At 47.8% G+C, this 26,088-nt stretch overlaps 1 protein-coding gene across 1 annotated transcript; it reads right to left on the minus strand.

The window, feature by feature from the left end:
• Positions 1-2,583: 2,583 nt before the first annotated feature.
• LOC311214885 (uncharacterized protein) lies at positions 2,584-25,122 on the minus strand. The gene is made up of 5 exons (XM_084295746.1): positions 24,004-25,122; positions 11,278-11,326; positions 8,681-8,771; positions 5,885-5,935; positions 2,584-4,759 (listed from the first exon to the last, which is right to left on the minus strand). Exons 1-4 carry the CDS (start codon positions 24,370-24,372, stop codon positions 5,896-5,898), a joined length of 549 nt encoding a protein of 182 aa, XP_084151872.1. The 5' UTR covers positions 24,373-25,122; the 3' UTR covers positions 2,584-4,759; positions 5,885-5,895.
• Between the last annotated feature and the right edge of the window lie 966 nt (positions 25,123-26,088).

The following is a 26,088-nucleotide window of genomic DNA, read 5'->3' on the forward strand; positions in this document are numbered from 1 at the left end:
AAATAAGCTCACACGACCCAGAAGGTCCTTCTGTGGCTCTTGCCGGCCCTTCTGGATGGGTGGGTGGGTGGATGGATGGATGGATGGATGGGTGGGTGGGTAGGTGGGTGTGCAGGCGTTGTGGACCTGCCTCCCCACCCGGATGAGCTCCCCAGCCAGCACTGCCGGAGCACTGGTGTCCCTCCTCACACCACTCCCAGCACAGGAACCGGCACCCGGAGGGCTCGGTGGCAGTGCTGGGTGGCCCTGCCCAGCCTGCTCTGGTGGCACAGGCTGAGCTTTCCCAGGGGGACCGGTCCTTGTGGCCCCCACAACTTATTGCACCCCAGTGTTGTGTCTCCACTGATGCTGCTCCCTGGCCGGGGGTGCATTACGCTGCATCCTCACATGTGGTGCTGGGACCCAACTCCCTGGTGAGGGCCAGCTCCAACCTAACTCCTCCTCCCCACCAACCTTGAGGACCTGCTTCCCCACACCTCCTTGTGGGGCTGCCCAGGCCCCTTCCATGGTTCTCCTCACTGGGAGAGACCTGAGGGCACTGCCCTGGGCGGGCTGCGGGGAGCGGGCTGTCCTGCTCCTGCTGCAGGGCCAAACGTGGGCTTCTGTGACTCATCAGCCTGGTGTCTTCCTCCCTCCTGTAACTGGAAACCAGAGCTCCAGCAAGAGGGAAGCTCTGCCAGAAGGGCTGCCTCCGCCTGTGTCCTCAGCAGAGCTGCAGCTGTGGGAAGAGGCTGAGCCAGGCAGGGAAGGGTGCTGCCCTCAGGGCTCCTTGGGGCGCAGGGCAGCCCCAGCACTGTGCCCACACCAGCAGACGAGCCACAGAGCGAGCGTCCTCCAATTCTGCCGCACTGGCAGCGTCCCCAAAGTGGTGCTGGAGCGGTTCCCATCTGAGTGCTGAATAAACTTTAGAGCACATGGTGCTAATTACTGGGGCTTGGGGCTGAGCACTGTGCTCGATCTGAGACAGAGCCTCGCTGGCATGATGTGCACTTGGTGAGGTCTGCGGCGTGGTGCTGTGCCCCAAGGCCCAGCCTCTTCCCATCACTGCTGGTGCAGGCTGTGTGGCTGCCCCCTGCCCGGGTGGGGACCAGGCTGCAGCAGCAGGGTCCCACATCGCATGGCTGTGCACGGAGCTCCTGCTTTGTGGGCCCTGCTCAGATCTGAGAGTGGTTGGCATGTCTTGCACATCTGACCAGTGGCTGGGGCATGTCACACACGGATGGGGAGCCAAGCTGAGCTCTCTGCTGGGAGAGCTGTCCCTGACCTGCCCAACATCTCCACTTTTGTACTGTAAGCCTGTGTTCTCCCCAGCATGCTTTGTTCACTTTAACTATCAGAGTTTGGAGACATTGTGTTTATGCAATCACTGAACCACAAAGGATGGTGGAGAGTTGTTTGGGAGCGGGAACACCCTCACCCGAGGGGCCCTGACTCATCTCTTTCTGGACAGAGATGTCACAATCCTGAGATGTCGGGATCCTGGCCTCGCCTCCAGTGGGTCCCAGCCCACACCAAGTGCCCCCTGCCTCTGCGTAGGGCTCGCTTTGTCCAGTCTGAGCACTCAGAAAGTGCCTTCCTCCCAGCCAGCCCCCACCCCCCACAGCCCCCAGCTGCGGGGAAGCAGAACTAGGGTGGTCTGGGGACTGAACTGGTCTTCTGCTGGCTGCTCGGGGGAGCTGGGAGCCATGGGGCCCCAGGCGAGGGGCAGGGCCTGGGCCGCGCCTCTTGCTTGTGTCCCAGCAAATCTCTTTGTGTCCACTCTGCCAGGATGAGGGCCAGCAGTTCTGGCTGGCCCTGGGCCATAGCACGAGGAGGAAAGCTCGGGCTCTCACTGCTTTCAGGGGTGTCCGTATCTGCTGGCTGGGCACGGCCATGTCTCTGCTCTCCAGTGTACATGGAGCACAGCGTCCAGCACAGCACAGCTTTGCTGAGGCAGAGCTCCACGGGCTGTGTCTGCAGCCAGGCAGAACTTTTACCCACCTCGTTAGGAGAACGTGCTGTGATGTCAGAACAAATTTCCTACCCGTATTCTGAATAAGCTCTATTGGTTGGAACTATTAAAGGCAGGAAAGGCACGGACAGTTCAGATGACATACAAGGCCACATTTTTCTAGTGTCGAAAACAGCCCCAGCAGAGGAAGCTGCTTCAGGAAGGGTTTGGAGCATGGCTGGTCTGTACCTTGGCAGACGGGCCTTGCTGCAGGGTGCCAAGGATGGCATGTAGCCAGACCCAGGATGGTGGCTGTGGTGGTAGTGATGGGGTGCGTGGTGGTGGGTGCTCACCACTGCTCCACAGCACCCAGGGGTGCAGGGGCTCCCTGTGGCCATGGGCATCACATCCAGGTGGTCAGCTGTGGCTGCTGTGTCTGGGCGGTCAGTTGTGGCCATTGTTGTTGTACCCATGTTGTGCCCATGTTGTGCCCATGTGCCCTGTTGTTGTGGCCATGGGGGCCCTGTTGTGCTGGCCAGGTGGAAGTGGTCGAGATGCCACCAGGCACGTGGAGCAGTGAGAGGGCATGGGGAGCTGAAGCGAAGAGATGGGCAATGAGGCTCGGGTTCCTGATTAAAGCAGGCAGGAGGCACTAGGAGCTCAGTGTTTATTGGTTTTGTTCTGCTCACTCACGGTCTGCACGAGGAATGAGCTGACTGCCGCATGCAGACACGCACATGTTGCTGGAGGCTGCCCTGGGAGACCTCCAGGCCACCCCAAAGCAATGCCAGCTCGGCACAGCGCAGCCGTACCCGATCCCCCAGGCTGCTGCCGCTGCGCTGTGCACCAGGCTCCAGCTGCGCCTGCGCAAACGTGGGAGGTGCGAGGTCCTGGGCTGCGCCCCAGCCCACGGGGAGCTGAGCCTGGCCACGTCTCCGCAGGACACCCACCACCTTCTGTGGAGCAGGTGGAGGAGCTGCTGTGCTCTGAGCCTGTGCAGGGAGCAGCACTGCCCGGCCGCCTGCTCTGCTGCCACAGCCTGAGCTCCCCCCCGCAGGTAACAGGACCTTTCCTTTCCATTGCTACTCTACGCTGCCGGCCACTGCGATACCTCTCGCCTAGCGCGTGCTGTCTCTAAGGCTACTGCTGCAAGCAAGTCTAACATGCACTGCCCTCCTGAATCCAGAGACCTCACCACTTCCAGCAAAGCACTTGTGGAGCAACTGGCCCGTCCCTTGCAGGCTGAGAGGTGTCAGACATTTACTGCTTGGGTGAGGGGGGTGCACACCCACGGGGGGGCAATGCCAAATCCTCATGCAGAATTTTGTAGTGCCCAGCCACAGGGTGCTCCCCAGCCCCAGAATCAGACGTCAAGGCCTGGGAAGACTGCAGGGGAGCTGGGGCAGAGCTCCAGGAGCTGCAGCCATCCCCTGCGGGCTGTGTGTGCCACCAGGGGAGGGACAGCACCAAACAGGTGTGTCCCTGCCTGGAGGGACAGCACCAGAGGCAGGCTGACCCTGACAGCTATTGTCTGCTTGGAGGCTGTTTTCAGCACCTGCGCGCTGCTCGCCTGCATCCACTCCAGATGAAATCCTGAGGAAACCCTCACTATTTATCTTCTTCAGCTTTCTTCCTTCCCTCATTGCTGGCTGGAACACTACAAATTTACAAACGGAGAGATCTGCAGAGAGGTTTTTGTTGTTGTTCTTTGTTTGTTTTCTTTTTCTTGGCAGACCAAATTCATCAGCACCGTGTTTCCCACGTGTTCTCACTGGTACATGTCACAGTGATGGCTAAGGAGCAGTTAGCAAATAAGTTCCTTTGTGTGCCTGTCTGCCAGCCCAGTAGTATGATATTTGGGGGCAGTCTTTCCGTTGCCAAAAAAAAGGACTGAAAAAGCCAGTGGATGGGGTATAGCAGGTTACACACGATGGCTCAGCACCCAGAACATTCCCACCAGATCTATTTAGCCTTTTTCCACACTGAGCTTCTGCCACTGCCTCCCAGTGTCACCGGTCACATCCAGCTCCTCTGACTTCCCAGCGCTGCCAAGCAGGAGGGGGCTTTGAAAGGGAAAATGCTCCAAAGAAGTGCTTCAGTGCTCAGCCCCAACACTCTCTGCCTTCTCTTTCAGTTTACAGATACTGAACCAAAGTAGCAAGCAACAGCTTTGGTCTGGACACCCCGATGGTAGGAAGCACTGCCAGCCCCTGGTGTCACCAGTGCAAACCCCATATCTGCTCAGCCAGAAGGGTCACGCCAGGCAGCTGCCAGCTGTCAGTGCCAGCAGTTCTCAGGTTGGGGGATAGCTTTGCATTCTGCCAAGTGCCTGAAGCAGGCACTTACTGCAGTGGTGTGCTCGAAAACTGGCCAGGCCAAGTCATCTGGTGTTTCTTGAGATTCTGCCTTCTGTTTTTAGGCATTGGCTTTTTCTCTCAGTGTCAAGTGGTGCTTACAAGGCCCACCAGCTGTGTGGAAAAGTGTGGCTGCTGAGAGCAGCAGGGAAGGGCTTGCTGTGGAGCAGCAGTCTCCAACCATCAAATTTCAGATTAAGTTAAGACTGCAGCTACACAAACAAGATGGGGTGTTTATTCTCAAGAAACAACAAATGTACCTGACCTGACCTCGGCACAGGGAAAGCTTTTTGCTCTACCCACAGCAGAACTGCAATGCTAAGTGTTCCTCCTCCCCTCACCCAGGTACTCCTATAAAGATTCCCTAATCCCATCCCACCCCACCAAACCCCTTGGTTCACTCCAGGTCTCCTCCAGGAGGGCTGCGATGCCACTAAGTTCTGCAAGCTGCCACCACACGCCATGGAAGCTGGAGCTGTTGAGGAACAGAAGGAAAGATAATGAGGCTGGGCTGAAGGTGGTACCCAAAGAAACAAAGTGCAGAAGTGGAAAGTGCACAGAGACTGGGAGGAGGAGGAGGAGGAGCAGGAGTAAGTGCTGTCAGGCCATAGCCTGGTAGGAAGGCAAACCCAGCTATGCTGGTGCTCACTGCACCAGAGAAGGACCTTCTTCTCCAGACAGTGGACTCTGCTTTCTCCTCTCCCTTCCCTTTTTCCCAGTTTTGTCCACAAGCAGCAGACTGCCAGGATCCCTACAATGGTGGAGGAAGGGCAGTCCTTTTTTGTACTAGACCCAGAGCACATGCAGAAAAGGCACACGTCAGTTGCAAGTCTAGGTGGGAAATGTGATGAAGCCAGGGCACAATTTAGATACCTAAACACAGGAGTCTGGTTCTGCTGGGGAAGCCACAAGGCATCTGAAATTACTAGGAAGTCTGACAGATGTAACTTGGGTCTTACAGAAAACCTGACCCTTGCGGAGTGGCAGCAGGAGGCCAGGGAGATCCCAGGGGCAACTGCACTGGTACTGGACAGTACTGGTGTGCACATAAATTGCCCTCCAGGAGCAAGCATCCAACACAGGGCTAGTTTCACTTCAAGGCAGATGGCAATAATGTGGATAGAGACAAAGAACATTTCTGGATTTCTGTTCGCCTTGACAAACACAGGAGCTTTCACCATCTCTTAGCCCCTTGCTGGGCCCTGGGTGGGAGTTTGCTGTGCACCAGGTGAATGTAACTGCAGCCATTTCAAGCACTCGAGCAGCGGGTTCAAAGGGCTCTGTGAAGTCCAGGCATGGAGGCAGTAACATGCAGGCCAGGAGAAAGCGATGGGACCCCAAGCCTTACTTCTGGTGTAACAGGAAGCACAGCCTGAGGTCAGGATATCAGACCAGCCCTTGTGGCCTGCAGTGTGCCTCAGGGGACCCCTTGGAGTTGGGCAGTGTGGAAAAAAGGCAGCAGAGGCAGTAGGCAGGGGAGATGGCCTCTCTCAGTGGGGCTTGGCAGCACAGCCACACCAAATGATCGCAGCAGATGGGTGTCACTGGCCCCTTTAGCTGATGGAGCTATATAAAACAGGCAGTGAGTGAGGACACTTACCAGCAACTGCTCTAAGTACTGTCGGTCTCAGGCTGGATGGTTGTTTCAGGCCTGCAAGGAAAGAACACAACAAAAACACGCAGGCAGTCAGTGAGGCAAATACAAATGCATCTTGAACAAGAGAAGAAATAAAACAGTGGCATCACCTTTGCAGGGGAGGACACTTTTATTAGGGTAGAGTGGTGGTCCACAGCCCAGTGCTTGCAGGTAAGCACTGCTGATGTTGCTCATGGCCTGAGGACACAGCTCAGAGCAAGAACCCTGGGGAGAGCAAAGCGGGAGGCTGCCTGCAGCAGCCACTTGCTCAGCATCACTGCTCAGGGCACCAGTGAAGCCTGGGGATGCTCAGGCTGGATTGGGGTGAAGCTCCCATCGATGCTGCAGTATGGAGGAAGGGAAGGGGAGAGAGGAGAATCAGCTCAACCTGGCAGCTCTTTGCCAATCCAGCTGCAGAACTCTGTACACTGACAGCTCCAGCCTGAACTCTCATCTTCATTGCACTGGTGTAAAACCCAAATTAATTCAATGTCCCATGCTGGACTTTACACTGGGATGAATTAAGACCAGGGCTAAGCTGTGACAGAGTACAGATGAGCAAACCAGCAGCCACAGTAGATCAGATTGTCAAAGGCCCTTCCAGCATGCAGGGGCCCGGTGCCCATTCTTGAAAAGCATTTCAGCTATGAAAAGCTGAGACTGTTTGTCCAGGGAGTGCTTGAAAGTTTGGTCCTACTTCAAAGTGAGGTCAGAACACACTCTTAACCCTTGACTCTGGGAAGCATGAGTAGTTCTTGCTTTCAACTACAGGCAACCCTGGCAGAAAGGGATGTCTCCTTCCCTGCTCATTAGCTCCTAGAAGATGGGCTCTGGGAATCTACTGCCCCTTCTGCTGCGTGTTCAAGGCAAGAAGGGGAAGCTGCCTGAATGCCTGCCCACTCCTGGGCACTGACTGAGGGTTTCCACAATGGAGCCCCTGCGGCCAGACCCTTGCTCCATGTTGAGGCTCAGCACTGTGCCCAGGACACAGCTTTGCCTGCAGCAGAGCTCTGGGGAGCAGGTCACACCGAGCTGCCCCCACCACAACGTGGCAGGTCATGGCTGACACTGCTGACCGGGGTCCCACACCTACCACCCTCTTCCCACTTTCCTCTGAACTGACATAGCACTGGTGCAGCTGCTGAGGAAAGGGCTGTAATTATAAACCAGCAGATACTTCGCGTGCCTGAAGAAGGTTACTTCAGCTGTCAAGATAACCTGATGCTTAGGGACTCCGTGTCAGCTCTAAATTGCCATGACAGGATCTGGCATGACTTACCTCACAGAGACAAAGCAAGGTTAAGCTGTGTCACTACATACACATACTGTGCACACAACACATACTGTATATGACATCATATATGGTATACAGGTAATGCTTCACAAATATCCCTCTGTGGGAATACCTAACAATAAATGTGCATGTGTAAACTACTTTCAGCTGCATTTAGTTTGTGAAACCCATACAAATTAATGCATGCTAAAGCAGGTGGAAGTGAGCAGAGAATGCTCTAGTTGAATACATACACATGTTATCTACATGTATATACGCACATACATTCACCTATACACCGTGCGTTACAGCAGACAGAGAGCACTACTGCGGTGTGTTGCAGCATGAAACCAAGCTCCCCCAAGCTGCAGGTTATAGAAATGTTCTCTGAGTGCATAAGCATTGACCACTGAAACAGAGAAGAAAAAATCCCAAGCAGGTGCTTTTTAGTGGCTATACAACATAAAAAGATAGTCACAGATAGTCACACTGTTTTTGTTTGTTTGTTTGTTTGTTTCTCAGAAACCCTATATCCCTTTGCTCTCCTTTTTCCTGAAGTGGCTGGGAAACTAGACAGACAGTTGCCTGGCTGTAAGAGCCAACATGGAGTTTCCACAGCTGTAATTTCTTCCTTTCCTGTCAATTAGGTGATGGTAAACTTTGGACTGAGCCCACTGTAACACAGCTGTTCAGCTCTAGCCTATCAGCATGGGTGGTTTTTAGAGATGAGCCTGCAGCACAGGGGCTCTGCAACAGTAGAGCCCTTTCCTCTTTGTCTCAGAAGCACAACTCCCACTGTCTTTGCACAGATAGCTCAGAAAAAGCACGACCACCATTACAGTTGCAGTCTATCCGGTGTCGTCCCCAGGGACTCACTTGGCAGGGCCGTTGCAGCCCACCAGGATGCTGATTCTGGGCTCCATCAAGGGCCCAGCTTCCACCCAGAGACAACGCCCTGGGAAAGACCCCTCCATTCCCATTGAGGTTCCCAAGACAAGGTCCTGTCCCGCTCCCCAGACACACACACAGTGAATGATGGAGGCCACATGGGGCCTTTGCTGACATGTCAGCTGGTTTGGGCCACCCATGGAAAACTCCCTTCACTGGCCCATGCCAAGGAAGAAAAAGATACTACCTCCTCCTCACCTCTTCTCCTCCCACATGGCCAGAGTTCCTGCCCCACATTAAACGAGGAGAAGCATCTCAGGACTGTTTTGTGTCCCACCACGTTCCCCATCTCCACAACTTCACCCTTTCCTAGCCCACTCCTGCAGCTGCTCTTGCCTCCTGCAGCAGCACCCTCTGCCCTGGGACCACCACAAACCTCCCCCACAGAGCCACCAACAGTTGTCCTCTCATCCCAAAACCCATAAAGGACACGGCTGAGCTTAGCAGAAAGAGAGTCCAGAAGAGCAAGGAAAGAAAGGAAGGAGGTGACAAGGACAACTACAGCCAAAACAAGGGTGCTCATGGAGAACTGTCTTTACCGGTGACCCTCACGGTATCTCCTGGAAGCAGTCGGGCGCTGTCTTCTGCTCATATAGAGATCTGTGTCTACCGTCTCCTGAACCGCTTGCTCTGGAAGCAGGACAAAGAAAGATAGACCTCTGTTGATAAGCTGCTTCCAGTTTTCAGCAGGCCCTGGGGGCCAGGGGATTGTCTGGCAATAGCTGCTGGTGGGGATTAGGCACTGTGAGAGGTTAGGAATGGCACCCCGAGTGCTGAATCTCATATATAAAAGTTGTGAAAGCTATGCTGGAGCCCTCTATCCTTGGTTGAAAATGCCTTTATCATCTCAAGCTTGATTATACTTTTTTTTTTTTTTCCTTTCTTTCTTTCTTTTTTTTTTTTTTTCCCAGTTTGGTGCCTCTTTTTGAGTAGTATGTTTGGAAACCCAGCACATCGTCCTCATGAAGTTCACAACCACTGCATAGTGCAGGAGACAAGTGCTAATGCACTCTCCAAGAACGAGGAGGGGCTTCTGAAATCAGGACTGCACCTGGCCCCACACAGCCAGCACAAGGGAGTCACTGGTTTCCAACACAATCGCTGCCCTTTTGTGTTCATAGCAGCAGTGGTCTCCGAATGGCTTCATGGCCTAGCTAGTGGCCTACCTTCTCCTCCATGCTGCATACGCTCATGAGCGCAGCATGCCCTCTTTCAGAACCTGAAGCCATCCTTCCTGCTTTCCTAAGAAGCACTTCACCTGCTGTATTTCTCACATGGGTTCAGACAGCACAGAAGAGCACAAACCAAAATGGCCAGAAATGACTCCTTCTTTGGAGAGCTGCCATCAGCTCGTTGCTTTTTCAGGCCCTTCCTTGCCAGTTGGTGAACTGAAAATCTGTGCCTGTGCTTGTGTTCACACACATTTCACCACTGTGAAGTGGTATACATGCTTCTTATGTTAAATGTGTATGTGTGTGTGCCTTTAGCATAAGTATGTGTATAAAGAAAGTGTGGTTTCCAAACACAAATCTGTAGTGTTTACATAATGAGGAAGGAAGTGGGTGAAGTGGATTTATCTGCGTGTGATAAAACAGAGGAAATTAAAATTATGAGGGCTTCCTTCCCTTCAGCACACACAATACTAAATTGCTGTGGAGCTGGTCAAATCATTCATCATATGGCCTAGCAGATCAGAGAGCTGTTTTTCAGTAAGCTTTTGGTGAGTGGATCCTTGGGATTCAAAGATCCTCTATAGGTGCTGCAAACCAAGGCAGACACTTGCAAGGATGTTTGCAATAGGACTAAGTATTTAACCTTACAGAAGTATTTAAACACTTGCACCGGCAATGCTCTTAATCACAAGTGACCGTGTCTATCTAGAGCACACCCCCATAGATGTGATGCCAAGTGCAGGGGGCCCGTGGGAGTCACTTCTGTTTTCCCACAAAATGCTAAGAGGGAACAACCACACCTGGGGGAAAGTAAGGGAGAAAAAAGTAGATTTGGAGGTGGAAAAGTTTAAATATTTTCCATGTAAGACCAGAATCTGCACTAAGATTATCTTGTTACTAATAAACGTTTGTCTTTTGGCAACAGAAGATTTCTTGTAAAACAAAACATGGGTTTAATTACTTCATTTTGTTCAAAAATACTTGCTGCAATTGTGGATATAAGCAACAAACCAAAGCTTCCAAAAGCTGCCACCAAAGCAGGTCTCAACTATGTTTTGTTGAGGGCTGTTTTGAAACCAATGATTGCAGAAGGGCTGGGATAAGCACGAGCCCCCCTCAGCTCTCATCCTGGCAAAACCCACCTCCATCTGACCAACTGCCCACTGAAGACTCAAATTCTGGTCTCATTGCCTTCACATGAAGGAAGGGTCAGTTTGTAAGGGGAGAAGATAAAATTTGGGTTTGAAATCAATAACATGTTTGCAAATCAGGCTGAGAGGAAAAAGCTTAGGGAAGAGCTTCAGAGCCAGGTCTCCTTGGGCAGGCAGAGCTGGGCATTGGGGTGCTACTGGGTGGGTGCCGGTGGTGTGGCTGCAGCCGCTGATGGGTGGGTGGATGGCTGGAGGAGACTAATGGGAGGAAAAGGAAGGCAAGACTGAAAAATACCCAGACCCTCACTGCCATCTGCTTTCTGAGGAGTCCTTGGCTGTGGTGGGTCAGGGCTAGGACCATGCTCTCCAGAGCATGCCAGCTGCACTGCCACGCTTCCTTGCAGACTATCTGCTAGGCCAGTGGGACAGCGAGCAGCTTTTACTCACAGATCCCATTTTTAGGACCCTATAGGCATAACCGCAGTGTTCAGGAAAACAGTCTTTTGGTCTGCAAACCCCTCATGAAACCAATGCCCCGGGACAGCCCTTTGATTTCCCTGTAGGTTTGCTTTCCTTCAAAAACTAGCTGCAGGAAAATGCCCACTTGCCTAGCAGGCAATGCACAGCACTCAGAGCTGGGCTCTGGGTGCTAACTAGGAAGAACTCTGAATAGTTGGGAGTGCAGATATTCATGCATGAGATGGCAAAGCCACGAGTGTTTTCGCCATCACTCCTGGCTGAAGTGGCAAAAGCAAATAACTGCATGGGAGAAAGATTTCTCTGGCCATAATCTGAGAGTCTGGCCCAACTCACCAATCTCTTCCACAATATTCTCAGTGCTTCCAGGAGGAGTGGTTTTCTCCTGTTCAGAAACAAAACAAAACAAACAAGAAAGAGTAACAACCTCAGGTGGGTGCCCCCTTGACTTGTCCCTTTTCTCTGAAAGAAGGTTACTAAGCACTGGGGCTTTCCTGGTCATCACTATGATTAACACCACAAATAGCATGAAGACACAACCAGAACCCTCATGCTCTCAACAGCAGAATCTGCTGCCTTTGGCCACTCCACCTGGCAAAGTGCTCGCCATCCCATCCACTGCAAGTCCTTCACTTATGCTGCTACACAACCACCCCAAGAGCTAAGTCATTCTCTCTCTCTTTTTTTTTTTTTTTTTTTTTTTTTTTTTTTTTTTTTTTTTCTTAAAAAAAAGCAACATTCAGATAACTGCAGATTGGTATTGCTTGCTCCAGAGTTTGGGAAAAAGAGCAAAAACAGCCACTGTCCATCCTTCTAAAAGACACCACTAATGTGACTGACGTGCACACAGAGAAACAACAAAGAATAAAGCTGCTCCCAAACCTGCAAACATTCTTGAAGACATGATGACTGATACATTTAGAGTAACTAAACATTAGAGACGTCTGTATATAAAGGATTTAAACCCTAACGATACACAGCCATTTGCACTGCAGCCCTGTCAGATGATGCTTCCCTGCAGCTGCACCCATCAGAGCTGCCGGCAGATAAGTGGAGGTCTTCAGGAGCTGGATTTCACCCTCCTGCACTGAAAAAACATATCCTTGCTGCTGAGGCGAAATGAGAATCCCTTCCCTTTGCTAACCAATGCCTGCAGTGTTAACACGGCTTCCCCATTTCCAGCTGAATGGTGCATGCAAATACCCCAATGCATTGGATAGTGTCCTCTAAGCTATTAAATTCAGAAAACATAGCACATATAGAAAAAAGTGAATTGGGATAGAACGGGGTGAAATGACATTATGGGTTTCTTTAAGAGGTCACAGAAATGGAAATACTCAGTGGAAATACTGACTACTTTGATCCTCAGGTGCTGGATTATTTGATCCTTTGATGTTTGGAATAACAAAGGAAATAATTCTACTGAAATCATGAAGTGGCATCTGATTTTTAAGTACTAAGAAAAATATTTAGAGAGAGAAAAAATAAATAAAAGAAGCATCAAATAAAGAACCCATTTTTTACAGTCATAAGGAGAAAAGAACAAAGTTCTATTTTGATTTAATTCAAATGTAATATATCTGTTTTGATCCTGTGCACAACTATATCTGCTGCTATTTTTTGTGCCCCCTGCTGTCGATAGCTTCTCACTGTGACTCCTCTCTCATTACACTGTTTGCAGTGCCTGCTGCCATCCCCTGCTCATCACAGGATCCAGCTCAGAAAGACTCAGTGCTTGGGTACACAGAAGATGAAAGCAGCGCAGTAATCATAGTTAAAGCAATCTCCAAATACCTTCTGGGCTCTTTACCATACCTTGCATGTTCTGTACTCATCCTGCCTTACCATAAGCCTGTAAATGAACGTGATTAAAGGAAGAGAGCTGTGTCAGATATACAAGAGGCTGGGAGTCAGTTTGCAGGTCTGCTGGCTGAAGCCAGCCAATTCCCCTTGCTTTGCTCACTGCAAGTAGCACCGACTGGTGCGGACAGTCCTGCAGCTTATCAACAAACCCCACGCTGGAGCTATGAACCAGAAACCAGGGATACAAGTGACTTGTGAGCTCTCACACTAGTATTTAATATTAAGGATGTGTTAGATTGTTTCCCTAGCCCTCGGATTATGCTGGATCAGCTGCAAGTCCAGCAGCCTGTGTGCTGTTACCAGCAGGTTTGCATTTCGAGTCAGCTCATAGACAGGGCTTTCCTGCAAGCAGGCACCCTTCAGGGTCACTCTTCATATGCCTGTGAAATAAACCTCTGAGCTCAGCTCCTAGTAATCCACTTCTTTTGTCTCCAGGCACAGCTGTGGCTTACTAAATTTCCTTGCATGGGAGCTGGCTCATGTTCCTTACTCAAATGGCAAGCCCAGGCAGCTGATCAGGACCTGAGCCGAGAAAACTTGTTCAACGTGCAGACCTCCCTGAAAGATGGATTTACTGCTATTTGGGCTCTTTGTTGAGCACTGTCTGCCCTCCAGAGGTCTCTCTGTATTTTGTTACCCATCCTTTAGCAGCCCAGGGCTACCAACAACCCCAAAAGACCATCTGAGCAACCAATGAAAAGGTTGACTCACCTGAACTTCCCTACTGCCCTCCAGCATACAAAACCTGATGTTTTCTCAGCAGGTTAGTGCTGAGCTGTGGGATGGAACAACCAAACAAAGGAATGGAAAAATACAGAACAGACGGGAAAAACATACCTCCCATCTCCCCCAGACTGCACTTTCAGAAGCCTTCCTGTTGGCAAAGGTGCGCCGTGACATTAACTTGACCCCTCTGGTTTAAAGACTGTCAATGACTCCTGCTGTTGGTTGGGATATCTGAACAGGTCACACTGGCAGGGTCCTGCATTCCTGCGGGGGCCTGACTGTAACTCGATGCTGTGCTGGCCAGGCAGGCCATATTCCGCAGAAACCTGCTTTGGGGAGCAGGAGCCCAAGGCCACTGGCTGCTGCGCTGAGGCCATTTGGAGAGCGCAGGCCATGGCAGCATGTGGAGGGGACACTGGGACAAAGACGGGTTCAAACCAGAGATGACAGCTTTCAAGAGATGTGTGTTTTCCAGCTGGCTCCACTAATGCAACCAAGTGCTGCCCACTGACACAGCTGCACAGAAAAAACAGGGGCACCACTCAGCAGGAGAGGCCGCTGTGTGAGGGCAGGACTCATGCAAAAGCAGCCAGGAGGAGCAGACCAAAGGGTCTGATGTGCTGGTGGCATTGAACTCAAAACTGCCAGCTCCCCTGGGTACAGTTTATAGGAGAACTACAGCAACACCTGCTGCCAAACAGTTACACACAGGATTAACACTTCCTTCACACCCTGTAGGGTTTAACAAACTACATGTAGATGTCATGTCGTTACAGCTATCCCAGCTCTCACAGAAGTGCTTTCTAAATCCAAAAGGTGTCTGATGAGGAGCAGACACGGAAACAGCTTCAGGCCAGCCAAGAAACTGAAGAAATCACCCACAGATGTGCCACTGGACATAGCCAAAGCGCTGTGGTGATTTTGCTCCATCCTTCCTCACAATTCCTACAAGAGACCAAATGACTGCACCTTAGTGCACTGCCAGTCAGCTGAGCCAAGGCCTATGCTGGTTTCAAAGCAAAATGGCTTAGAACAGTTTGAGAGTGATTTAAACTAGCACACAGATCTTCAGACTTGCTGTGGACTAAAAGGATAGCTTCTGCAGCTCTGTTGAGGAATTTTAATAAAACCTACGGAGTGTTTCACCACTTTTGGGCAATTCCCCTCAATGAGTTTCTTCCTGGTCACTTCTCACAGTTCCCCTGTTGCCACTCTGGACTTGCCCTGCTCTCCCCGCCCTGCAGGTCTTCTGGATTTAGCAACCCTCTGTCCAGTCATCCACTACTGAGATGGCCTTCAACACTCTTTGTTCAGCCTGGGGAAGTTCACTTAGCTACTCTTGACCTTCTCCATTCAACCCTGCTGTCCCACAACTCCTCAAATTTATCCTGACTCCTCTCTTCCATCCCTAATGAAACCATTACTGACAGTCCACAAATACACAGACCCTGTTCCATAAACTTTGGTCCTATCTAGCTTTCTAACCCAAAATACTTCAAATCCTCCTCAGTCACACGCCTGGTTACATTTCATACTCATCTGCTTTTCTAGTTTACTGACCTACTCTATTCCTCACAGTCCTCTAGTCCTCTCTGTACTCACACTGCCATCAAGTCTTTTCTTTCAGTTCCTGCTAGAACTGGACTAGTAGAAAATCACCTTCTCTACTTTTGAATTGGTTCCTGTCAGCTCTGAACAAAATCAAAAATATTTTTTGATTTCCACCTACTTCATTTATATCAATGCATTATCTTGGTGTCTCCGCCAAGGCCTCATCTCTTGGATATCTGTATCACCTTTGTCAAACTCGATGTGCCATAGGCATACTCTGTTTTTTCTTAGAAAGACCTGTCATCATTTTCTTTCTGTCTCAGTCACCTTAGACTGCCTCTACTGCCTCAGAGTATTAATTGGCACCTCTCCTCTCCGCACCTGCACACAAGCTTTTATTTTTCCTTGTCATTCACCTTCCTCATACGATGGCTGTAGAGTTAAAAGACTTAGGCAAGCCATTATTTTTTCTCCTCTTGCAGCCACATACTGCTCTTTCCTTACAGCTTTCTTAAGGATGGGCGAATTGGCTTTGTTGTCAGAAGGCAGGCTGCAGTTGTGTTTCCCAGGAGCACAGTGTACTCTCCAACCTACCTCCAACACATTTAAAGGCTTTGCAGGTGGCCCTTGAGCAACCTGTGGGCCTTATGCTTGGCAGTGTCCCCAGGTGGCTCCTCAGAGTTCATCTGAAGAATGTGCTATTCTCTTTGCCAACCTGGTCTTGAGGGCTGCCTCAAAGTGCTCTGCCAAATAATGCCTACAATGAGATTTACCCAAGCTGAAGCAGATAAGTGGAGAACAGAACCCAGAACTGCTAAGCCCTGACCATTGAGCCCTGAGTCTTTCTACTCACCAAAGACCAGGAATCTGAAAATAGTCCAGTATTAATTATTATTACCTTACCATTAGCTCCCAAATCCAGAAAAGTTAGTCCCACTGATCCGTCTCAAGCAAGTTGTATCTTTGACCCACTGGAAGAAGAAACTCATTAACCTGTCTAGGACATTACTTTTAGGCTTATAGCGATTCCTCAGAGGGTTCAGCCTAGCTTGGCTCCACATCTTGCTGTAGGCCTGTGTAGTCTTTCAGAGCCCTCTGTAATGCAGCAGCATTTCTCACAAAGCCCTTCAGCTGTCCCAGAGCTGAAGACTGATATACGATCAACTGTAAATCTGTCACTACAAATGCTCATACCATTGCTCATTACTGAGGTTTGGATAGCTAGCAGCCATTCTGAATTCTCTTCTGATGACCAGGAGATCTTGAAACCTGGTTTATCAGAAGTGAGGCAGACTGGAACAAATGCCTCTCTTGGTGTATCTGCAGGTTCACCTTACATGTTTTCTAGCACTGAGGAAGCTCATCCTTTTGGGCAGGACTGCAAAGGCTAAATGTTCGATACACCTGCCATGCCCTGCCTCCATTCTACCTACGAAGTAGTTTACTTACCAATTATTCCAATTTCTGAGGGAAAGTGGATATTGAAAAGTCTTTTTCAGTCCAAATCCAAGACATTACATACACAAGATAACAGGATTTTATATATATATATATGTATATATATATATGTATACACATGTATATATATAAAGACACGCAGGACATCTTTTCATGATTCTGGCTTCTTGCAACTAGGGATGGAAATATTTAAGAGCTTGTCATGGCCCCAACTTCTATGAATGTACTTAGTTCTTTAAAAACAATAAATACATTTTATTTCCATGTCATTCTTTGCCAGAAATTCACAATTAAACTATGTGCTTTGTGAGTGTGGCTCTTTGCTTTAAATCTGATGCTTGTTAGTTTTGCTGGCTATCCCTCATTCTTGCAGTCACTGCCATTCTCAGCTCACCTTCTCTGCATCCTTCAAGCTTTACAGCCTTTGCCATATTCTCTTTATCTGCCTTTCTCCCAGACACATTTGAAATTTAGATCCATGTTTTCTGAATTTAAATTGAATTTGGTGCTTGTTTAAAAGCACAAAAATCAACAGTGTTAGAGAGTAAAATCTTATGTGAGTATACAAAAAAGACATGGCATGGACAGTGACAGGTCACTCCACAGCTTGTGCCAGGGCTCTGTTAGGGACCAAAATGAAATAAGAATATGTTTGCTAACAACTGGACTGAAAAACAGAAGATGCCACAGAAGCCACTGGAAAATCAGATGCCAGTGTTCAATCACTACCAACAAGCTGATACTTGAAGCATTCACTTGGAGACAACCTTCTGTCTATCAGGTGTGTTTTAGCTATTATTGATGTTGAGAAAGATTTATTCAGAACTAAGAATTTCCTTGAACAACCTAAAGCAAATAGATCCTAAGAAAGTTCACATTGGTGTAATTTCAGCTAAAACTCTCGATTGCCACTGTAGATAGCTCAGCTGAAAAGGAGAAATTCATAAAGCTGCAACAGTTCAGCAGCTTATGATAATGTAAATGGGTGTTAACAAACAAAAAAGAAATAACAAAATCCCAGTGTTTCCTTCCAGAATCACTGAAAAGGACTATTATTACTCTTTCCATCGGGAGATTTCTCTTTGCACTATTTTTACTGTACAACAGAAACGCATCATAAAACCTTTAAAGGTCCACTTCTCTACTGTCTTTAAGCCACAGAATAATCACAAGAACTACCCTGTCCAAAAATTAGGCATTTTGTTTTAAGGCTAAAGTATAATTTTGCTAATTTGTTAATCTTTTTGTTAATTTTTTTTTTTTAATCAGGGATTAAATGGGATGTATTCTTTCCAGAATAAAAGTATGTCCTGAAAACCCTGAACTTAGTGGGAAGATTCCTGTTTTTTGGTTTATTTATTTGTTTGCTTGTTTGTTTGTTTGTTTGTTTGTTACCTGTCGGTTGTATCAATTATGCAGATTTGTTGGCCATTTTTGCCCCTCTCATAAGAACCTGCAAAGCCCAGGAAATGGGCAAAAAACCTTCTAGAATGGTGACCTGCAAACCGTGAAGCAGTCTAAAATCTAGCGATTTAAAATAATTGCTAGGGAGAATGCTGAGCTAATCGGTGTGAGCAGAGTACCATCCCAGCAGAGCTGCACTGCCTGTTTCCCCCACCAGCTCGAGTATATCTAACCCACACTGTGCTGTGCCATAAAGAGGGCTAGGACTCACTGCCCAGCTAGGGCAGTCCATCTGAGCCGAAACGCTAAGCCACAAAATAAGTCACCCCTGAGAATGCCCGTTTCTCTCCTTGTCTACAGAGGAAGCAATAGTTAATTAGCTCAGACTTCAGACATCTAACTTGTAGGCACCTAAGTTTGAGCTCAGGATTTCTCCTGCCATGTATGTCTTAAGTTAGACAAGTTAACGATTTAGGCCCAGCCTCTTAAAAGTGCTCACAGGCATGGCACCATGGCACTTTGTTACTCCAAAGCTGCAAGTCTGCACTCACAAATCTTATTTTTCATTGGCTATGTCATGAATTTTCAGAGTGGTGCAGACTAGGGGCAAGGGAGTTGGAACATGGTTAATCACACCCTTAATCCAGGCTACGTTAGGCATTTTATTTTTGCTCCTAACTTCAGTGCTCCAAATCACACCTCTCTCTCTCAGGGCACCTAAGTTAAATGTCTGAGGTTAGATAGTGTGAATACCCCTGAGGTCACTTCTGCTCACCTTAAGAGGCTGGCACGGGTACTGTTCCAGATATGGTAACACTTTGAGTGGAGTACAGAGAGAACACTGCGATCAAAATTTCCTTGCAGTTAAAGAGACTCCTATCTGTCAAGGGCTGGGACACCGACACTCCAAGCAAACTTGGAGGACAAACTGACGTGCTGATCTGAGAACCAGCACGGGAGCACTGATAGTCATGGCTAACTGTGAGGATGAAACCATACTGATTTTATCAAGTAAGAGCTTGCTTGCCTGTTTATGGTCATTTTCTTCTGCTGCTGCCACCAGTTACCTTCCCTGTGCCTTTTGGAGGTCTGTAAAACTCACTACAAAGAACAACAACTAGAAACAAAGGACAGAGGTATTGAAATGATACCCAGATTTGATGCAGCAGATATGACCAAGGTGCTTAAGGTGTGACCTTCCTAACCATAGCGGTGAAAGAGTAAACAGGTAGTAATGGTGAAATTTAGGTAGTGAAACAGGTAGTGACATTTCATGGCTGAGAATGAAACTCCGGCAGTATCTCCACAGTCTGCCCGTTCTCACCAACAGTGCCTTATTTGAATAGCCAGGAAAGGAAATACCAACAGTTGGCAAGACTGTGCCAACATTCATTGGTTTTCCCTCGAATAACATCAACTCTCCCTCCTCCTTTCCCCAAAGAACCAAATATCTTCTCGAGTTGATCATAGCCTCTTTAGTCATCTTGGCTCACCCAGCTGAATGAGTAAGTGCCACACTGTTAAAGATGCCTCATCACAAGGCGTGATGGCGATACCGAATGTATAACCTACGCAATATAGTCAGCTTACAAATAACCCAAATGTTGAAACATACTTGCACAAAGTCCTCAAAATCTGGGGCAGAGCTCCTGGAAACTTTAAGCCTGGACAGTCTTTCAAGAGCAAAATTCCACAGAAGAATGTACATTTCCACCCTCTGCCATTCTAATAATCCTGCTAATTTGTCAATTTATACCCCTCCATTTACCTTCAACATGAATTTTACATCTACTACTGACACTAGAAATCATTCAACAAGCCTAAAAATGGGGATGAATGCAGGATGACGATATTGACTTATTCTCTGAATATTTTTCTGTCACCTCCCAGCCATCAAGTCCACAAAACCTCCTACCAGCTAAAAAAGCACAAATGATTAAACAAATTTCTTCTCCTTTTCAGTCTCCATCAGTCCTGCTCTTGTAATATATGGGGCAGATCCATGCACATCTACACCGCTGATTGCTGGCTCACATTACAAACTGCTGGAACACGCTAGATTCTTGCAGAGCTTGTGGATGACATGGAAGCTATGCCACAATTGATTTTTCAGCCAACTGGAAGTTAAATCTTGCAAGTTAAAAAATCCTAATCTGCTAGACTACAAATATAGCTGTTACTTAAATGTCACCAGCTGCCAGGATAGGGAAAGTGATTCAAGGAGAAGGAAATTTTGTACCTGTAAATAAATAAAAGCCTACAGATGATAAGCTTGAAAGTTACTGAACCTCTCATCATCTTGCTGGGACATCTTGGCTTCCTTATCAGCAAGGAAAAGCAGGGCAGAGCTGCATTCCTATGTTAAAGAGAAACTGAGAAGTTTACCATGTCTCATGTGCTATTTGGAATGTACCCGACTCAAAGTCAGGGCTGAAGCACAGTGAGAAACTTCTGTTTTCAGATACACATCCTGATATCTGCCTAAGGGACTTGGCGGTAGTTACAGTGTATGCTAGAGAATTATGAGATGGAGAGAGAGCGAGACGCAATACAGAGATGAAGGAGAACATGGATAGAAGCAGAGACTTCAAAAGAATTTTTTTTTTTTTGTATATAAATGTTCAAATGTTACAGTGTTAAGAGGACATACATATGTACGTAGAGGATTTATCTAGACAGAATTATTAAAACTCTGCCTGGATGCAATCCTGGGCAATGAGGTCTAGCTGACCAGGCTGGCTGCTGGACATCCCTCCCAACCTCATCTATTCCCGTGGTGCCGCAAGGGACTATGCATACCAGGGGCACCCTGAGACACAGATCTGGGAGGTGGATTACCTTTTCTTAGACTAGATGATGCAGCTGGGGAAAAATAATAAAATAATAAAAAAGGAACAGCAGAGAAACTTTCAGGCACATAAGCTCCAGAAGTCTAATGACAGCTATCCTCTCTTCCTACAAACCTTTATGCTGAAAAAAAATGACACGGATGCATCTAGAAAGCAGCACAATTGCAGGCCTTGAGAGGATTTCAGCTCTATAAATAAAAACCTTCACCACTGTGTGGCTCAAAGATGGCACTGTGGGTTTTCTAAATCTATGGCAATGCTAAAAGATTTCCAGCTCCTGCCTTGTCCTAACATGAACATGTGCTCCACCACCCATGGCACCATAGATTGGCTGGCAATCTATTTTTCCAGTATGTAGGAAGCCCACGCCTCTTTGCCATCTGTCACCACTAATTTTTCATTGCTTCTGAAAACAACCTGAGAATAACCCCACTCTGATTTCGTTTAATGAAGCAATAAACCCTCTGAGTACATCTTTTCCTAAATATTCTGCTTATTGCTCTGTTTCACCTACCGCCTTTACCCGTCTTATCCTCCTGCACTTCTTACTGTCACTTCTGAGTACATTCACTTGCTTCTGTTCTGGCTGTAATGAGCAAAGTGCTCAGTTCCCATGAGAACAGGGAATCAGTGGGAAGTGAAGGGAAATCTGAAAATGTTTTTTTTTTTTTTTTTTTTTTTTAATATAATTTAAGATATTCATAAGTAAAAACAAATAGAAAATAATAAGAAAACATGGATTCTAGCTGGCTAGGAGAGTGCTTAGATGAGTGCAATGAAAGACAAAAACCCCAAACAAATGAAAAAAAGCAAATCACACACACAAAAAAAACACTAGCTCCTTTTCAACACCTATTTGTAAGACAGAACAGCTGTCTCCAGCAGAAGATGAGATAATCGAAAGTGATAGCTGACTGTCTGTGACTTGATCCAGAGTGCATTTAGTAAGTCTGATACACCTCAGAAATTTGCAAGGCCTCTTGCCAGTACTGGTCACATTATTCTGAATTTCCAGATTTGCTCCTGAGTGCTGCTGTCCGGGGTCTCCTGCTCCAGCTAGGTTGTATTTTCTCTGCCTCCATCACAGCAGGGTGTGATATCAGTCCCTCCACACTGCAGCACCAGCAGACCTGCAGGCTTCTCAGAACTGGGCAGGTAAAGCAAGCAGAAATCCTGGATGTGACTGCTTGAGACTGATATTTTGGAAGCAGCTTTTGCTGCAAGCCATCCTGCCTCTGCTAGACAACACCGAGGAGTTCCTTTTCCAGAGATCGTAACTTGGCACCTTCCAACAAGCTACACTCACTTTGAAAGAGACACAAAATGCTAAGAAAGAAGAGAATGCTGAATCCCCTTCCTGAGCAAAAACATCAACTTTGACCTGTGAGAGGGCCCCAAAAGCCTTCGTACATACACACACACATTCCCATGCACACAGATCCCACTATGAGCTGATTGCACCTCATCAGGCCGTGCACTCGTGTAAACGTGCTTACTCAGACACAGCTCCTGAACCTGTCCTGACATTCATACTTGGCATGACCAGTACACAGAAACCCCAGCAGTCTTGGCACCAGCGCTGTTCCAAGCAAAGTTGAGAAGCTTTCCGTTTTACCTCAGCAGGAACAGAAACGGGCCTTTCATTCTGGACAACTTACTGGTAAGTGTTCGTTCAGGTTGGGACTTCTTTCTTATTGCTTCCAAAACACAGTATGGGGAATAACACAAAGTAATTTGTTACTTTGCTTCTGCACACTCCATGTTCTTTTCGTGTAACAGCAGTGTTTATATTAAAGCTTTTGACTGTCCAGAGGAGGATCCTCTGCTGCATCAAGTCTGTGGAACAATTACACGCCCTTTTTCCAGTGAAAGAAAAAGGGATGTTCACTGAAGCTAAACAGCACTATTTAACCTGTACAAAAATAGTGACCTCGCTCTGTGATTTGTATTCCACAATCATCTTTAATCATAGTAGGAAAAAAAAACAAACCACTAATGTTATTTTGCAACATGATGCATTTTTATATGAAAAAAAAATTGCTATTTTCTGATCTGCAATAGATTTAAAACTAATAGCACTTCAGTAAATGAAATGTGCCCGTAAGTAAATAACCATTTGAATTAGTTCCTCCGCCCATGTATTTTGCGCAAGTCTCACAGTTTGTATATTTGCCCCTCTCCCTCCAGCGGGACCTACTGATTCCTCCAAATAGCTCAGACTGTGCTTGAAGACTACGAAGTCGTAAAGGACTCTCTCAGGGAGCTGCCTGGCTCACCAAAAAGGCTGTTTATAGCAACACCTAAGAAAAGAAACCTGTCTCTTGGTTCTTTGGCAGGGTGCAGTTACCCACATCAAGGGCTGACTCTCCCCTCTAAGGTGAAGTCTTCATCCTGCAATTCCCACCCAGCCCCAGAACATGCTCCCTGGCAGAGGGGGGTGTGGGCACTGCAAGGTATGTGTCTCAAGGGTGAAGAATACAAACAGCTGCTAGCATAAAGTAACACAGCCTTGCATAGCTGCCATGAAACTCTGTCATCTCAAGGGCACAATCTGATGTATTGCAATGAGGATAAAGATAAAAATATAAAGGCATGCATCTTGTTCCATTCCCTAAAACAAGTGTCTTGGCCAAGGAACAGAAATTTGCAGGTTGCCAATAGCAACGTTCATGTTTTCAGAGTACAATGTGCACGATCTTCACGCAAAGCGGAAAAATTACCCATGGATTTCCAGTGGCTCAATAGCATGTGTTCCCCACGGGCTAGGACAGGTGTCTGCAGAGCTCCAGTGCGCTGCTGGGCCACATCCTTAGTGAGCAAAGTGGCAAAACACCACTGTATGTGGGAAAAGGGGATGATAAACAGCTGGAAATTTGCCTAATAATTTCTTAAAATAAGGAATGAAAGCTGTTTCTGTTAACACAGGAGGGAATGTAATCTACGTATAGGTACACACACGTGCATAGCTGCTAATTAACATCTGACACATGCAACGTCCTTACAAGCTGCGCCACATGCAGCTATATCCCAGTGCTGCTTCGTGTTGAAATACACAGTGCAAAAATATGAATTATTGTACTTCAAACCAGCGAGGCTTCCCCCCCACCTCTTCCCCATCCAAATTCATGCGCTACGCATTTCAGCAGACCTTGCTACCTCAGCCAGGAGCTCTGAGTCTGGCTGGGTCTGGAGGTTTTTATGGGCCTCATACCTGAACCCTTGTATGGCTCGACAGATACTGCGAGTGCACTGCCTCCTTTCCTGAGTGCTCCTTAGGTTCAGACCTAGCATCAGCGCTTCTGTGCTGATGGTGGTGGGATTTCTGGTCATGGTGGCCATCCCTTTTCCTGGCTTCTGAGTCAAACAAGACGTGGGTTAGCCTCTCCAGATAGTGCTCCAGCTCTTCCTGGGTGTGCTCCAGTTGTTTGCCAACATTACTGGGTAAAAAGGAAGAGGATGGTGGAGGGCTTTTGCTTTCCCTCTCCTTCTTGGCCTCCTCCAAATGCGGGTTATGCCTCATCAGCAGAAGCACCACGATAAGCAAGATCAGGCACAGGTACACAACCCAGACTTCTTCCATCGTGGCGGTGGGACACGCAGGGGCTAGTGCCTGTGGATGCACTCAAAGGGAAACAGACGGACGTGCCAAACGCAGCAGATGGTCACTCCTTTAGAGTTTTCAGTAACCACAGAAAAGAACTGCTGCCAGTAATTAAAGCACTGTGGCAATTTAATGTCAAAGTTTTCTAAAGCAGCGTGGCTCACAAACTTTCCTTCAGTTCTAAATATGAAAGCAACACAGCCAACAGCAAAACACTTTTAAGCAAAGCAGATAAAGCAGCTTTGTGCTTGGAGTAAAATAGCTTCAGCAGAAAGATCTGTCACTGCTCCGTATGATCTTATTGCAGAATTTCTCCTTGCTTTTGTTAAGAAACTGCAGGTCAGGTGCTTATCGCTCTTCAGAAATCTTCCCTTCTTTTATAGTTTGAATTCTTGTCTTGCTTGAAATGGTAAGGTTTGCTTGTTTCTAATTCAAAGCAAAAATAAGGTATGATTGATTCTTTTCCTCCCCTCAGTAAGATAACAGAATATTTTATCCTTTGGGGGTCATTAGATGCTGGTTCCACAGTCCACCCCCAGCACTCTTCAAAAAACTTGTCGGAAGGAGCTATCAGGCACTCGAGTTACAGATTCGGTGGGACTGCTTCTGTTGGCTTCCTTCTGTCTTCGCTGGCCTTGGGAGAGGGAGTCTCAGGACTGGGATGATTTCAGCTGAACGTTGTGGGGATCTCTTGGAGAGCCTTTGTAGGCTGCTCCCAGTGACTCAGCCCACCAGAGGCAGGGTCTGTATGGAAGGGGATTGCATTTCCTAACCTTTGCCGAGGGATCTTTTTACAGATGAGGAGGCCAAGCCTAAAAGGAGCAGAGCTCACGCCCAGATTGCTGCTGCCTTGGTGTGTCAACATTCTTGGTCTCAACCTGCCACAGAAACACCACCACAATTTGTTCCCAAAAGTGAGACTTTTCCTTTGCTTTGGTAAGGAGAAGGAATGGTCTGAGAAAAATTACAGCATCTTGTCATCTCATGGCCTCACTGATCGCACTGCCGTACTTTACACTCCCAGCTTGCCTCATCTTTACATTTTTCCTGAGAACTGTGCTGGAGGAGCTTGTAAGGGTTTTGCTGGCCACAAGCCAGGGCCTGGAACAGCTGCGCTACGGGACCGTCACAGCACGGGTAGGTGGGCAGACACCACAACTGCAGCCACCCCTTTCACACCGACCTCAGGTGCACGGCGTAAGGCTGCAGAGAGGGATGCAGAAAGACAGAAAATCGGAACGAAGCCACGTTTTCTACCAAAACTGAGCTATGTTTTCTTAAACTGGGAACACTGGAACAGAAAACTCCGAGCAGATAAGGACTTCTCCTTTCTCCCCCATTGCTGTACACTCCTAATGCCTTAGGGCATAGACCATGTCTCCAGCCACATGCATCACAGACCTGACACCGCTGTAGTGAGACATGTTAGGAAAATCATAAATGTCACCGAAATCCTACAGAAAGCAATGTTAAAAAGAGGGGACATTTTATTTTTAAATGTCATTAAGGCTGTGTTATGACTTCTCCAAAGGGGAATGAGCTGACAGAGCACCAACAGCATCTCTTAACTTCTAATACTGTTGTTTGTTTCCTTTCAAATTAATCAAATGATAATGCAGCAGGGATGCAGCAAGCATTACAAAGCTTACACAGCCCACCTGTGGAACTGACCCAGCTGACTTCTGGTCTTACACT

Source organism: Netta rufina (assembly GCF_964035555.1).
Source record: "Netta rufina genome assembly, chromosome: 15".
NCBI classification, from domain to species: domain Eukaryota; kingdom Metazoa; phylum Chordata; class Aves; order Anseriformes; family Anatidae; genus Netta; species Netta rufina.